This window comes from Equus przewalskii, chromosome 12, assembly GCF_037783145.1.
Source record: "Equus przewalskii isolate Varuska chromosome 12, EquPr2, whole genome shotgun sequence".
Lineage (NCBI taxonomy): Eukaryota > Metazoa > Chordata > Mammalia > Perissodactyla > Equidae > Equus > Equus przewalskii.
The window spans coordinates 13,399,891-13,413,953 of NC_091842.1; the positions used below are offsets into that span (position 1 = coordinate 13,399,891).

Sequence of the window (14,063 nt, forward strand, 5' to 3'; positions counted from 1 at the left end):
CAACTACCGGCAGTTGAACAGGCTAATGTGGACTGCAGAGCTGAGGAAGGGGGATGGCCAGAGGGAAGCTGAGGGAGGCGGGTGGGAGCTACTCAGAAGAGTATTTAGGAAAGAGCAGATTAAAAAAATGCGGTTTCACTGCCTTCAAGCCCAAGTTCTCCCTACACCTGGGCTGCGCACTGAGGGCCCTCAGCGGCCTGGCTGTAGGGTCAACGCAGTACCTTGTCATTTACAGGTGACCCTCGGACACCTCCAGCCCCTCCCTCTCCCCCACCAACTGTGATACTCTGCGTGGATGACCCATCCCACCAGGACTGCACAGCTCAGGCTGGTCCAGCCTGGGTGGGTGCGAACGAGTTCTCCCGGGCAGTTCACCGTGGGGTCCCCCCACACCCACCGGAGCTGCACCTGCCCAGGGCCACACCATGGGGAGGGGAAGAAATGGATCAGAGGTCCCAGGTCCCAGCTCCTGGCTGGGAGAGCCCGGGGGCATCTCCTGCCCCTGAGAGCCCTGCCCCCATCTCAACCCTAGGGCAGTTAAGGGTCATAGAGTACAAGGACCTTCTGAACCCCACCACCTGGCCCAGCGTTCCAGATCCTACTCCAGGCTCCAAATTCTAACCCCTGAGAAGAATGGGGCTGGGATGGGGCTTCCCTCTACTTCTGTGGCTCACTCTACATCACCCCACAAAGCTGGGGTGACAAGTCTGTACCTGTCCTGGGGCTTTGATGCCACATATAAACTCTCTTACAGAAACCACAGTATGGACACCGCCTGTGTGCCCTGAAGACCACAGAGAAGTGCCAAGCCCTGCAGGGACTCCTGCAAAGGATGAGCGGGTAAGAGCCCTGATGCTCAAGCCCACCTGAGCCTGCAAACACGGCCCCACCCATGTCAGGCTCGGCCTTCAGCAATGCCCGTTCTCAGTGCGGCCAAACCTCCCAGGCTGCATGAAACAGGGCTGCCTGGCTCCATTGCTGACCTGTGTTATAGATGAGGGCTGCAGGGCTCAGAGCCAGGAAGGGACTGGCTGAGGCCGCACAGCTGCACCTGGCGTAGCCGGGACACCAAACTCAGATGGTGGGTACATCTGGGGCAAAGCAGAGGCTGTCCTGGCCAGAGAAGAGGGTAAGGGGCAGGGAGAGGGGTAGCAAGAATGAACCAGGACAGAAGAGAGGAAGGGAGGGGCACAAGGAGGCCAAGGCCCTGGGGGCTACAGTGAGGGCCTGGACCCCAGCTCAGAACAGTTCACACGTGTGCAGTATGAGAGTAGATTACTGTGCAAATCGAAGCTGCCCCCCTGCTGAGGAAGAGGCCTAGAGGGGTCGGGCCAAGGGCCTCCTTCTGAGGGCAGTGGGGTCAGGGGATGGGCCTGAATGGAGGGGGATGGGGAGGCAGTCAGGGTACAGAGAGAGGAGGGGATTAGGGAAAGGGCCTGGAGGTGGGCTAGATGTGGCAGAGCCAGATGACATGGGGACGGAGCAGGTGTGCACGAGAGACAACAAGCACCATTTGGGACATGCCAAGTCTGGGGTGTTCAAGCGGCAGCCCAGCACAGCTGCCCAGACAAGGGCCCCCGAGACCTCGCAGGCAACAGAGAGCTCGTGCCCTGTGAGGCCAACTGCAGGACACCAGAGCTCTCGGTTCCAACACGCTGCTCTTACAGCGGGCCACTTGCTTGGCTCCCAAGGTTCTGGGGTCTGGGCTCTGCAGAGCCCTGCCTCCACTAGCCTCCCCTCCCCAGGACCTCGGGCCATCGGGCCAGTCTGTGTCAGTCCCTGCAGCTCAGCCAAGCTGAAAAACTCCCCTCGTTGTCAAATAAAACCAGAGCTAGTCATTCTATCCTGCAACCTCCAGATTGGCCCTTCCAATAATTCTGAAGAACAGACTGTTACCGCTGTGGGGGCAGAGGCCACCACTGCCCCTCACGACACCTGCAGTCCAGCCCAGGGCACTTTGGTCCTCAGTAAATATCCGTGAATTCATCCAAATAACTGGATCGCTGTGTCAGACACCCAAGTCCTCGATGTAAAATCTTCCATTTAATCCCCACCACCAGCCAAAGAGGTCGATAAGATGATGCCCATTTTTTTACTTTATTTTATTGAGGTCACACTGGTTTATTAAAGATAAGGCAAGTAAGCCTCCTTTGAGGCTCCTGACAATTTGCCCAAGGTCACAGAGCTCGTAAGTGGTGGACTTTGGATTAAAAACATTTTCTCGACAGTTATGTGCACATCCCGACAAGGGCCCTTAGCACAAGCTCTCCCGTCCAGAGTGAGCAGCGGGACTGAGCCGAGTGGGGCACAGGCAGAGAAGGGCTGGGGCTGCGGAGCCGGCTGCAACCCTAGTCTGCTGTGTGTCCCTGTGTGCTTTGCGGCAGGTTACGGGGCAGCCACCCCTGTCAGGTGGGGCGGGGGACCCCTCCTTCCTCCAGAGCCGTGTACAGGGAGGGGAATGATGGACAGCCTCAGGGGGCCCGGTGCGTAGTAGGATCTCAAGAAAGGCGTCCAAGGTTAAGCTGTGTTTGTTCTAAATCTGCCCTATCAGTCACTGAATCGGCGACTTTTGAGCTCTGAAGGAAAAAGACTGAACTTTGAGAACAAATTTCCACCCGCAGCCTTTCCTGCTCAAGAAACGGAGTAAGTCGTGGGGTGGGGGTGGGGGTGGGGGAATCAAAAGGAAGACAGGCCTGGCGCAGAGGCCCCGAGGGCATAGAGGAAAGTCCAGGCGATCAGGCGAGCATCCAGGAGGGCCTGCTTTCAGTGGAGAGTCAGCCTTTGGGGGAAGTTCACCGGACCCTGAGAATAAACACCTAGCTACCGTGCAGGGTCGCCAGGCTGTGCAAGAGGAGGAGGCCCAGCCTGACCACCCTCCTGCCCGCCTGGCAGGGCGCCTCCTCTCTGCAGCCTCAGCTCAGAGCAAGCGGCCACAGCCTGGGCTGGGTCAGCGAGGGAGCCCGCCCTCCAATGCCAACACCTCACCAAGGCCCCAGCTGTGGCCACCTCAGCACAGACCTACACTCCTGGAGTCCGCCACTCCAACGACCACCCATTCAAGACAGGGGACAAACAGGAGGTCCCAGGGAGCTGTCTCCAAGGGCCCCAGAACCACTGGAACCCACACATGACGCTTCCTCACCTCCACTCACAGGTGTGCCTGCCTAGGTGACACCAAATTCCCACAAGCTTGGTCTGGGAGGAAAATGGGAAGAAGCTGCGAGGGCCAGGTGCTTGATCCAGGCCCTCATTTCCCATAATCTAGTTTGCCCACAAAGAAACCAAGTCTCCCAGAGGCTCAGGAGCCTACACTGTGGTCACCCAGCTGGCAAGGGCCTCCAGGCTCCAACCACACTAACCCAGTGTGGTGGTTTAAGAAATGGACTCTGCAGCCAGAGCCCCGGCTTCCAATCCTATTCCTGAGGTGTGTTAAATGGTGCAGCCGCTGTGGAAAAGAGCCTGGCACTTCCTCCAGATGTTAACAACAGAGTTACCCTGTGATCAGCAATTACATTCCTAGGTATACACCCGAGACACATGAAAACAAACACTCACACAAACACCTGTGCACAGACGTTCACAGCAGTGTTATTCCTAACAGCTAAACCATGGAAACAGTCCAAATGTCCCTTAATGGAACAAGAAAACAAAATGTAGTCCACCCATACAATGGAATATTATGCAGTCATAAAAAGGAATGATGCACCAACACATGCTACAACATAGATGAACCTTGAAAACATTGTGTAAAGTGAAAGAAGTCAGTCACAAAAGCACCTGTTGTGTGAGTCCATTTATATGAAACATCCAGAATAGGCAAATCCATCAAGACAGAAAGTAGATTAGTGTTGCTGGGTGCTGGGGGTGAGCTGGAAAACAGGGAATGACTGAGTAAAGGGTATGGTGTCTTTTGGAGTAATGAACCGGTTTTGGAATTAGATGACTGCATAACTGTGAATATACTAGAAGCTACTGAATGGTAAACTTTAAGAGGTGAATTTATGGTGTGTGAGTTATATCTCAATAAAGCTGCTATAAAAACCCCCTACTCTCCACTTAGTAGTTTCCATGATCTTGGGCAAGGGAACTGAACCATTTAGCGCCTCAGTTTCCTCATCTGTAAAATGGGGCCAGTAAGTGTACTGACGTGACAGGGGCTGTGTGAGGATGAAACGAGTTAACACAGAACATGCTCAGAGCAGCTGTCTCCCCAGGTGCTGGCTCTTTCCCTCAGCCTGGGTCTGCCGTCCACGGGCCACACTGCCCTGTGCCTCTACACACTCAGCAGCCTCTCTTTTGAAAATTTTAGTGCAACACGCATAATATAAAATTTACCATGTTAACCATTTCTAGGTGTACGGTTCAGTAGTAAGCACATTCACTCTGTTGTGCAACCAGTCTCCAGAACTCTTTTCACCTTGCAAAACAGAAACTCTGTCCCCACTAAATGCTAACTTCCCATTCCCCTCCCCCAGTCCCTGGCGTCCGCCATTCGACTTTCTGTCTCTATGAATCTGACTACTCCAGGTTCCTCAGGTAAGCGGAGTCATATGGCATTTGTCCTTTTTGTGACTGGCTTATTTCACTTGGTATAACACCCTCAAGGTTCATCCACATTGTAGCACGTGCCAGAATTTCCTGCCTTTTTAAGGCTGAATAATATTCCATTTCACGGATGAACCACATTTTGCTTATCCACTCATCTGGTGACGGACACTTGAGTTGCTTCAACCTTTTGGCTATTGTGACTGCTGCAGCTATGAACATGGGTGTACAGACAAGACCCCAAGCTTTTAAGCATACATCTCAGAGGTCAGAGTGTGTCCAATATATTATATTTAAGGCAAGGATGAGTGTAAGGGTTCTAGAGGTGAGTTTCCCCTTAGACGTTTTAACTTAACACACTCACAACAAACCAAGTGGCTCAGGGTTTGGGTGAACTGTCAGCTGCCAGAGATCTCGGTGGGCTGTCTGCTCATGCCCAGGTGCAGCACCGGGCCTCAGACAACCCGAATCCAAGCGCTCCAGCTCTGGTGGGACTGGGCTGGTTCCTCCCCCAAGAGGTCTGTCAGAAAAAAAAGACTTGCCAGCCATGTGCAGGCTCAGGAGAGACCAATTCAGTCCTTTACGACAGCCTCTCTCAACCACAGGAGATGAGTCAGTGCCCTGGGGCACACATCCTGGGGCTTGGACATGCAGCTGGGGTGAGGACAGAGGGGACCAGCCCTCTCAACCTGCAACCGAGGCACAGGTGATCCAGGGAGCCACTCGCCCAGCCCCAGGGTGGCTTTCTGGAGGAGGTGGTACTTGAGCCGACTCCAAGAAGAGGCTGTGTTAGGCTTAAGGACTGTGAGCGCTGTGTGGCTGGACTAAAGCTAGGGCGATCCTACTTCCTGGTTTGCCCCATTGTTCTGGGTAATTCTCTTTAGTGTTCCTTGTTATTCTCAAAAGTGTCCCCATTTGGATGACAAATTACATAGTCACTCTATTAGTTATCTGTTGCATAACAAATTACCTGAAAACTCAGTGCTTGAAACAACACCACTCTTTTCTATCTCTCACAGGTCTCTGGGTTAGGAATTTGGGTGGGGTTCAACTGGGCACTTCTGGCTGAGGATCTCTTATGAGGTCACAGTCAAGGTGCTGGCTGGGGCTGCGATCACTGGAAGGCTTGCCGGGGTGGGAGGCCGCACTCACAGACTGGCCGTCGGTGGGAGGCCTCAGTTCCTTTCCACTGCTTACCTTTCCATAGGGCTGCTTGAGTGTCCTCACAACATGGTGGCTGGCTTCCCACAGAGCAGAGTGCATGCCAGGCAGAAGCCATCCTTTCGTGCCCTAGCCTCAGGAGCCTCGCAGCATGGCTTCTGCCACCTTCTACTCCTTAGAGAAAGTCACTAATCCAGAAGGTGTGGAGCTCTAGCTTTTGAAGGAAGGGCGTCAAAGAATCTGGGATATTTAAAAATGGGACATGTGTGGTATGGAGACTGGACAAACCCAGAGAGGACAGAAGAAGTCAGATCAAGGAGTATTCATGGTGCCAGGCAAGGAGAGTGACCCAGGGCAGGGGCCATCTGAGAAGGCCTTCAAGCAAGGCAGAGATGCGGTCAGGGATTCAGAGGGAACCATGACAGCCATCTCAGCACCAACCTGTGGTGGGGCCACAGGGCCTCCACGCAGCCCCTGTGGCACCAGCCATCCCCTCCCCTGGGCCTCTGGCCTCTCACTGTCTACCTTTGGTGGAAAACACACCTTTTCTTCTCACTGGACAGGAAGAAGCTCCTTTGGTGTCTCCCACTAGGCCCTACACACAGCAGGTGCCTGCTGCAGAGTTTCTGCATGAATACAACATAGCAATTTGCACCAACCCCCAGCTGTGGTCACACCAGCCAGTCATAGCCCGACTCCGCGGACACCATTCTCCTTCCAGCCTCCAGGCCTGTGCTGCTGTCCAGAGGGCTCTGGCTGTGCTCACCATCTGCACTGCCCTGGAGGCAGATGGAGTGGTGGGGAAGCAGTGTGGATCTTCAGGGGGAGATGAGGAGGACTGGCCCCAGCAGAAGCGGTGGGCACGGCCGAGGAGGCACGCACCATGCGGAGCAGCTGGATGTGGGGCAGGCCAAGCACCCTGTGCCTCCCAGACCTGGTACTTGGGAGCTGGGGTTGGGCCAGCTCTCCCTCTGGGGCAGCAGCAGGCCATGGCCACCCCGGGAAGGTGTGGGAAATGGCTCTGGGGCCACCCTGTGCTCTCTCAACCAGCACCCCACCCCTGACCCATCTGTGCCCACCCCTCCTGCTCCCTGCTGGCCCATCTTCCTTCATCCACAGCACCTCCACCTCTTGAAATCCTCCCATTCTACCCAGACTCAGCTCAAATGGTGCTGCCTCCTCTAGGAAGCCTTCCTTGCTTGCAGCTCTGGGATGCTATAGCATTTTGGCTGCCCCTTTCAGAGGCCCTCAGTGACCAGTGTCCTCGGCTAGGTTCCCAGAGGACAGTAACAGAATCTCCACTTTCTAGAATCAGAATGTGACTATGTGTGCGTAAGGAGTCTCCTAATCCTAGGCTTTTCAAACTCTGACCCCACAGACTGGTGCTGCCAGCTTAAGCAGGGCACTTTCTCTCTCAGCTCACGCTTAGCAGAGCTTACAGTGGACCAGGAACTATTCGAAGTCCTTGTCATGGCTGGTCTCATTAAGTCCTCACAACTACCTAGGCAGTAGATATGATCATTATCCCTGTCTTAGAGTTAAGAAACTGATAGCACAGAGAGGTCAGGCAACCTGTCCAAGGCCACACCGCCAAGATAGAGCAGTGCTAGGATTCCCCCCAAGATGCTGGGTCCCAGGGCCCTGACTCCCCTGCTGGTCTATCTTTCCCCAAACTGCAATCAAATGGTGGCCTGAGCCCAAGGCACTCAGGAAAACAAAGGGCTTTGGATGGACTTTTTGCAATTTCGAACTTTTCTCCCATAAATGCGTCTTGTTCACTATGGCTTGTTGGCAAGATTTTCCTCAGGCAGCAACACGAATGACCAAGTGCAGGCCAAAACGCCCCCGTGACCTGCAGACAGCGACCCGGCCCAGGCGGGAAGTGTGGGCTTCCGTGGATATGTGCTCACGGCATACTCACCCAGGTGATGGATTCGCCATCAAATGAGACAGACTTTCTCAGATGGAATTTACAGATAAGAGCATTTCACTCGCAAAAAGAGAGGGTACTGCAGCTTCCTGCCACCTGAATGCATTTCAGGACAAGGATTTTGCCCCCTTACCCCATTGCTATGCCCTCTCAGTGACACCTCTGCTAAGTGGCTCCTGGGGACAAGGCGTCCAAACTGGTGTGCTTTAGGCCTGGCTGAGTGGTCATCAGGACAGGTTCCACCACCAGACTTCCTGGGTTCAAATCCCAGCTGCGGCACTTCGGTGTGTCCTTGTGCACTCAAGTTCCTCAGTTTCCCCACCAGTAAAATGGGGACATTACAGCTCTGACTTGGAGTTGTCATCATTGCTTTCACTTTATACTTATTACAGTCACAGGTCACTTAATGACGGGGACACATTCTGAAAGATGCGTCATTAGGTGATTTCATCGTTGTGCGAATATCACAGAGTGTACTTACACAAACCTAGATGGTATAGCCTGCTACACACCTAGGCTACGTGGTACGAATCTCATGGGACCACCGTCCTGTGTGCGGTCCGTCACTGATCAAACAGTCATTATGTGGCGTGTGACTGTAATTGTTCCCTGTTTTGTGTTACAGGGTCACAGAGAGGAAATCCGAGTCCCAGAAGAGCCACACTAGCCTCCCCCTCCTGAGGCCACAAGCCCCCAGGTGGCAGACCCCAGCTGCAGCAATGAGCCCTGACTGGTCCATGATGGTCTCATTCCCCGTGCCAGTGATTGGTGTAGGCATGCTCATGTGACCCAGTGCTGACCAATGAGATGAGGAAGTCTGTGCAGAAGGGGGCTGTGCTCCTGGAAAGGTTTTCTCAGAGACACCCTGGAGGCAACCACCCTTTTCCTCCACTGGACTTCCTCCCAACTGCCCATAATGCCCAGAGATGCCCCTGCCACTGCCCAGGGAGCCCCGCCACGATGCCACAGACAGCCAAATAAAAGAAGGATGGTAAGACATCAGTCCCTGATGACATCATCATGCCTTTCAGCTAACCAACTGAAGAGCAGCCCAACTCACGACCTCTTATTATGCAAAGGTTAAACTTCTTACTGTTTACGCCACCTAAGTCATGGCTTTTTGTTATTTGCAGCCCAAAGCATCCTGCTGATAGTCCACCGTTAGTCACATTTCACCTTCTTGAGAGTAAGCCCATCACAGCAGGGTAAAGGTCTGAGCTCAGTTATGCACTGAGGGAAGACTTCCTGGAGGAGGTGAGGCTAAAATGGAATCTAAAAGAACAAGCAGGCAGACAAACGGAATAGGGCAAAGAGGAACATTCCAGGCAGACAGAACAGGGGCCTGAGGCTGGAGACATCAGAGGAGGGGTGTGCGTGTGCACATGCAATAATCTGTGGGGCTGGGAGCTGTGAGAGATGAGGCTGGAGAGAGAGGTGGGTGGGCTGCAGAGGGCCCTCAGCCAGGCTGCAGAAGCTCAGGTTTAGCACGAGGGCAGAGGGGACGCTCACCAGGGTCTCACCCTCCAGCTCGTGCCTAGAATAAGTGCACTCAGCAGCCTGCTGCCCGCTATTCCAGCCACACCCAGATGCTGCCCCGAGAGCCGAGGCAGGGGCCCTGGGCCACACTGCTCCAGGTGTGATTCTGCGCACCGAGCCATTTCCAGCCCCCAGGGCACTCATCAGAGGCTCTGGCTGAAATCTGGGTCACTCCAAGCACGGGTCGGACATTCATCAAACAGGCAGTTACTAAGTGCCTACAAAGCAGTATGCTAAGCACAGCGGAGAAAGGGCCTGGTTCAAATCCCATTTCTGTTTTTTCCCAGCTGTGTGACCTTGAGCAAGCCATTTTACTGCTACGAACCCAGTGTCTTCACCTCTCTGTAACAGATGGTGAAATAAATGGGAGCTTTATTATCTTGGGGGGGAGGGTACGTGAATAAAAAGACGCACCAAAAGCTTCCCGAGAATAAGGTTTATAATCCAGGTGGGAGAATAAGACAAGCAAACACTACGGTGTTATGGACGAAAGTTGCGAAGGGATGAAGGGTTAAGGTGAGGATGCAGACAGTCTAGATGGGAGGTGGTGCGGCACAACCATCGCTGGCAGAAGAAAAGGCCCACAAAGGCAGGCAAAGGGGATACAGAAAACCCACAGGTTCCATTCCGTGCTCCTAAAGCCTCTAGAACAGCGCACAACCAAGAGAAGGACTGCATGTAACCGGTGAATATGGGCGTCCTTTGCAACCTGGCACAGCCAACCTCTGAGCTCAAGCTAGAAAGTTGCAGATTCAAATCCCTGCTGTATCACTTACTGCGTGACCTTGAGCAAGTCACTTAACATTTGAGCCTCAGATTCCTTCTTTGCAAAGCAGGTGTAAAACCTAATTCCAAGTTATACTGTGGAACATGAAGGATCTAGGACCAGGATCCCCTTTCCCACCTAGCTAATTCCTATTTTAAAGCCCTAAGATCTAGTGTCACCTCCTGCAGGAAGCCTCCCAGGCTCCCTCAGGCAGTCCCTCAGACACCTCAGCTACCCCACTAGACCTCCCTTCCCCAACTCCACCCTGCTGTATTGTGATCGCCTCTTCCTTCTCTCCCACCAGGCTCTGGGCTTCGAAGAGGGAGGGGCAGGGTATCTCAGCATCTCTTGGACCCAGGTGCACCCCTGAGAGAGAATGGGTATCTACCAATGCCATATCCCTCCCCAAGCATCCACCCAGGTAGACACAAGAGGGAGGGAGGGACTAAGTCTGTCGAGGGTGGAGGGAGGGGGCTTCAGGAAAGTTTCAGGGTGCTATCACTAGATCTCAAGGGTTGAACAGGGATTTACTGGGGGGGAGGGGGTCCAGGCAGAGATGGGAGATGTACAAGTCCTGAGCACAGAGAAGGATAAAGTAAATTGTGGGCCACCAGAGTTTTTGCAAGGCAGCCCTGGTGGTCTAGTGGTTAAGATTCGGCGCTCTCACCACCACGACCCGGGTTTCTTTCCCAGTCAGGGAACCACACCACCCATCGTTGGTTGTCATACTGTGGCGGCCTCGTGTTGCTGTGACACTGAAAGCCATGCCACTGATATTTCAAATACCCGAAGGCTCCCCGACAGTGGACAGGTTTCAGCAGAGCTTCCGGACTAAGAAACACTAGGAAGAAGGAGGTGACTTCCGGAAAAATTGGCCATGAAAACTCAATAGCAGCAGAGCCTGGTCTGAAACAGCGCCGGCGGGTGAGAGGATGGCACAAAAAGACGGGGCAGGGTTCCACTCTGCTGTCCACAGGGTGCTAGGATTCAGAATTCACTCGACAGCACTAATAACAGAGTATTTGCCAGGGAGTAGCTAAAGACAAGGATTCGGGATCTAGATCCCAAAAGACCTCAAATGCCATGCCAAGGATCCTCCTGGTAAGGAGTGATTGAAAACCTGTCAACAGGCAGCACAGAGATCCACTAGTGTGGGCTAAACTTAGGTTGGGGGTGGGGTGGGGAAAGTGACAGGGCCATGGGCCACTACTTGGGGACAGGTACTGATGGAATAATCAAAAAGGACCAAAAGGTCTGCCTGGATGACTGATTACTGAAAATAGCTTAAATAATATATCCACTCCCAACCACCCCTGTTACTCACTAAAAAGCCATGTTCTACAACCATTCCCTGCCACACACACAGCAGCTCTGTGAAAATTCATGGGCCAAGTGGTGCTGTCTTCATTTTACAGGTGGACAAAGTGAAAGCCAGAGGAAGAAAAGGACCATGCCACGGTCACGCAGGCAGTGAGGGGGCTGGTCACAACCTGAAGCCAATGTCCTGGCCCAGAGTGTTGGGAGGCAGGCCTTGTGCCATTTGACAACTGTGCTCAGTACCTTCCACAGCCAGACCCTGGAGACATCGAGATGACCTTTGACCTCTGAGTCATCTTGAGACTGGAGTGGTCACCTGGGCCTCAGACCAGCTGCCTCCTGCACAGAGGGAGAAGTGAGACCCACTGACGGGTGGATTTTCCCTGGTCAGACAGGTCAGCAGGAGCTCACCCCCGGGACATGCCTATCTGTGAGCCCTCCAAACTGGACCCTGGGGTGGGGGCGGGAAGAGGCCCAGGCCCTCCACAAAGGAAAAGGGGCAGAGGCAGTCATCCTTTGCTGTCTTTTAAGAAGCCCCCAAAAGCCCCCTCCTCCCAGCACCCAGGCCCCGCACAGCCGCAGCCTGAGTCATCATCCTGGGTGAATGGTAGCGGAGAAATCAGCCAGGGGGCTGCCTGGGGCTGAGGGCCAAGGGTTGGAAAAACAAGGCCGTTTTCTCTTACCTCCAGTCTTGGAATCTTAAGGCAGGCTAGGGGGTGGGGGGCAGAGGGCAGGTAGATGTGGGATGGGCAAGGGTGGATGTCCACAGCCAGAGGGGGCTGTGGGGGGGGCGGGGGGGGGGAGAGGGTTGAGAATCTGAGCTGTTGGCTTTTGTTTTCAAATGACCTGTTTAATAATTACCTTTTCAATTAAAGGAGCCAGGGCCCAGCAAGGTAGGAAGCCGAGGATCACCCGTACCCCATCGAGCAGCCAGACAAGAAAGTAAACAAGATGCCACTGGCAGATCTCGCTCCATCTCGCAAACAATGGCGGGACTGAGCTGCCGGCTCAGGCACACACATCAAAGTGAGATTTCCAGGCAAGAACTTTAACAGGCAGATAACAGACTCAGATTGAATTATTTGCCTGCATCCCCAGAGCTCAGTGCCCAAGGTGGGCAGCCTGAGGACCCATCATTTTAATGTTAACCTTGATCCATAGTCTACTCATTCATTTTGCAAAGAGAGAACCACCACCGCCCCAACCCCTAAAAACCACAACCAGCAACAACTTCATCCCTCCCAACAGGCACAATGGTGGACAAAAAAGGGATTTAAGTTACAGCACTAGCTAGCACTCACAATTCACTGGGCTCGGGCTCCTTAAAAAAACACCCTAATCCAAGCACTTACTGGGGCTCACAAAGTCAGATTCTTACCTGGCACTGGGAAAATCCAACTTGGTTTTTTTTTTTTTCAACCTCCCAAGGCCTTCAACTATTTTTCCCCCTGCAGCATCCAAGCCCTGCCTCAAGGCTGAGCCATAAACACGCCTGCTCCTCCCCCTTCCAGGGTTCAGCACCCCCCCCCCCCCCACCGCTTCCCGGACCCGAGCAAGAACCACCGCGACCCTCACCCACAGCCCCTGCCCTGCCCTTCCCCAGCCCCCCCGCCGTCCGCAATCTTCGCAGGCACCTTGAGATAAACACCCACTAATGATTTTATGATTTTCTGCTCTGGGCAGCCGCGCTCAGCAGAATCTCTCCCTCCGCCCTGGCGACGGGGGCCGGCCCAACCGAGGGATTGGGGGATGGGGGGTGGTAGTTTGTTTTTTCCACTGCCGCGTCCCCACACCTGTTTTTCATTCATTCGTTCGTTCGTTCATTCATTCACGGATTCGTCACTGCAGTCTCCCGGGGCCTCCGGATCTCGGGGAGGTGATGAGAAGCAGTGGACTGAGATAAGGGGAGACAGCGGCGGGGGTGCATCGGGGTGGGGGGGTCGGGGTTGAAGGACCCCGTTCGAGGGCAGATTGGGTGGCTTTGTCAAAAACAAGGCGAGCGGCGGGGCGGGGGCGCTCCCCGCGGCTCGAAGTTGTTTTCTGAGCGGCGGCGGCGAGGACAGCCGCCCGGGTGCGCCTCTTTGTCTCTCCCCGGCCGGCGCCGCGTCCCCGCGCGCTCACCTGGTCTTGGACGACAGGAAGGCAAGTTTGATCAGGCCGTAGGTGAAGAGCGGGATACTCTCCTTGGCGACGCTGGCAACTTGCAGCCGGTGCTCCAGGATGTGGAGTTCCATCGTCCGCCCGCGCTCCACGGCGGCTCATCGGCGGGGGGCGAGCCGCGGCCCCCGCCCCCTGCGCGCCCAGCCAGCACCGAGCGCTGCGGGCAGCCGGTCCGGGGACCGGGAGCTCGGCGCCTGGCGGGCCGGCGGACAAAGGGGAGGCCCGCCAAGCCCAGAGGGGCCGCGGGCGGCTGGCGAGGGCGGCAGAGCCGGCGGAGCAGCGGCTCACGGCGCCCGGCGCGGAGAGCAGCTGGTGTTCGCTGTAACAAACAACTTGCCACTCAAACGCCGGCCCGCTGGGCATGCGCGGCCGCGGCGGGGCGTGCCGGGACTTGTAGTCGCGCGCGGCCCGGGCGCTGCCGGCTGCTGATGTCAGGCGCTGGGCGGCCGCGCGAGGGGCCGGCCGGGTGCACGCGAAATGCCGGAGCCCCGGCCCCCACAGGACCACTAGGGAGGCAGAGGGCAGAAATGGGGGCCTTTCGAGCCAGCCTGAGCCTACGTGCGAGCTCTGTCACTCAGACCTCGGGACTAGGCGCTTTGGGGTGCAAAGCCAGTAGGCAACACTACTCCAGCGCTGGAGGAGGCCCGA

At 55.1% G+C, this 14,063-nt stretch overlaps 1 protein-coding gene and 1 long non-coding RNA gene across 2 annotated transcripts in view; one reads left to right on the forward strand and one right to left on the reverse strand.

Annotated features, from left to right (window-relative positions):
- CASTOR2 (cytosolic arginine sensor for mTORC1 subunit 2) overlaps positions 1-13,798 on the reverse strand; it is a 61,874-nt gene extending 48,076 nt beyond the window's left edge. Inside the window, exon 1 of the mRNA XM_070566466.1 lies at positions 13,377-13,798. Within this exon, the coding sequence (XP_070422567.1) occupies positions 13,377-13,489 (113 nt within the window). The 5' untranslated portion in view covers positions 13,490-13,798. The remainder of the gene's footprint in view (positions 1-13,376) is intronic.
- On the forward strand, positions 629-8,638 carry LOC139074726 (uncharacterized). The gene is made up of 3 exons (XR_011524417.1): positions 629-840; positions 2,552-2,643; positions 8,262-8,638. It is a non-coding gene; the product is annotated as an uncharacterized lncRNA (long non-coding RNA).
- Positions 13,799-14,063: the final 265 nt, after the last annotated feature.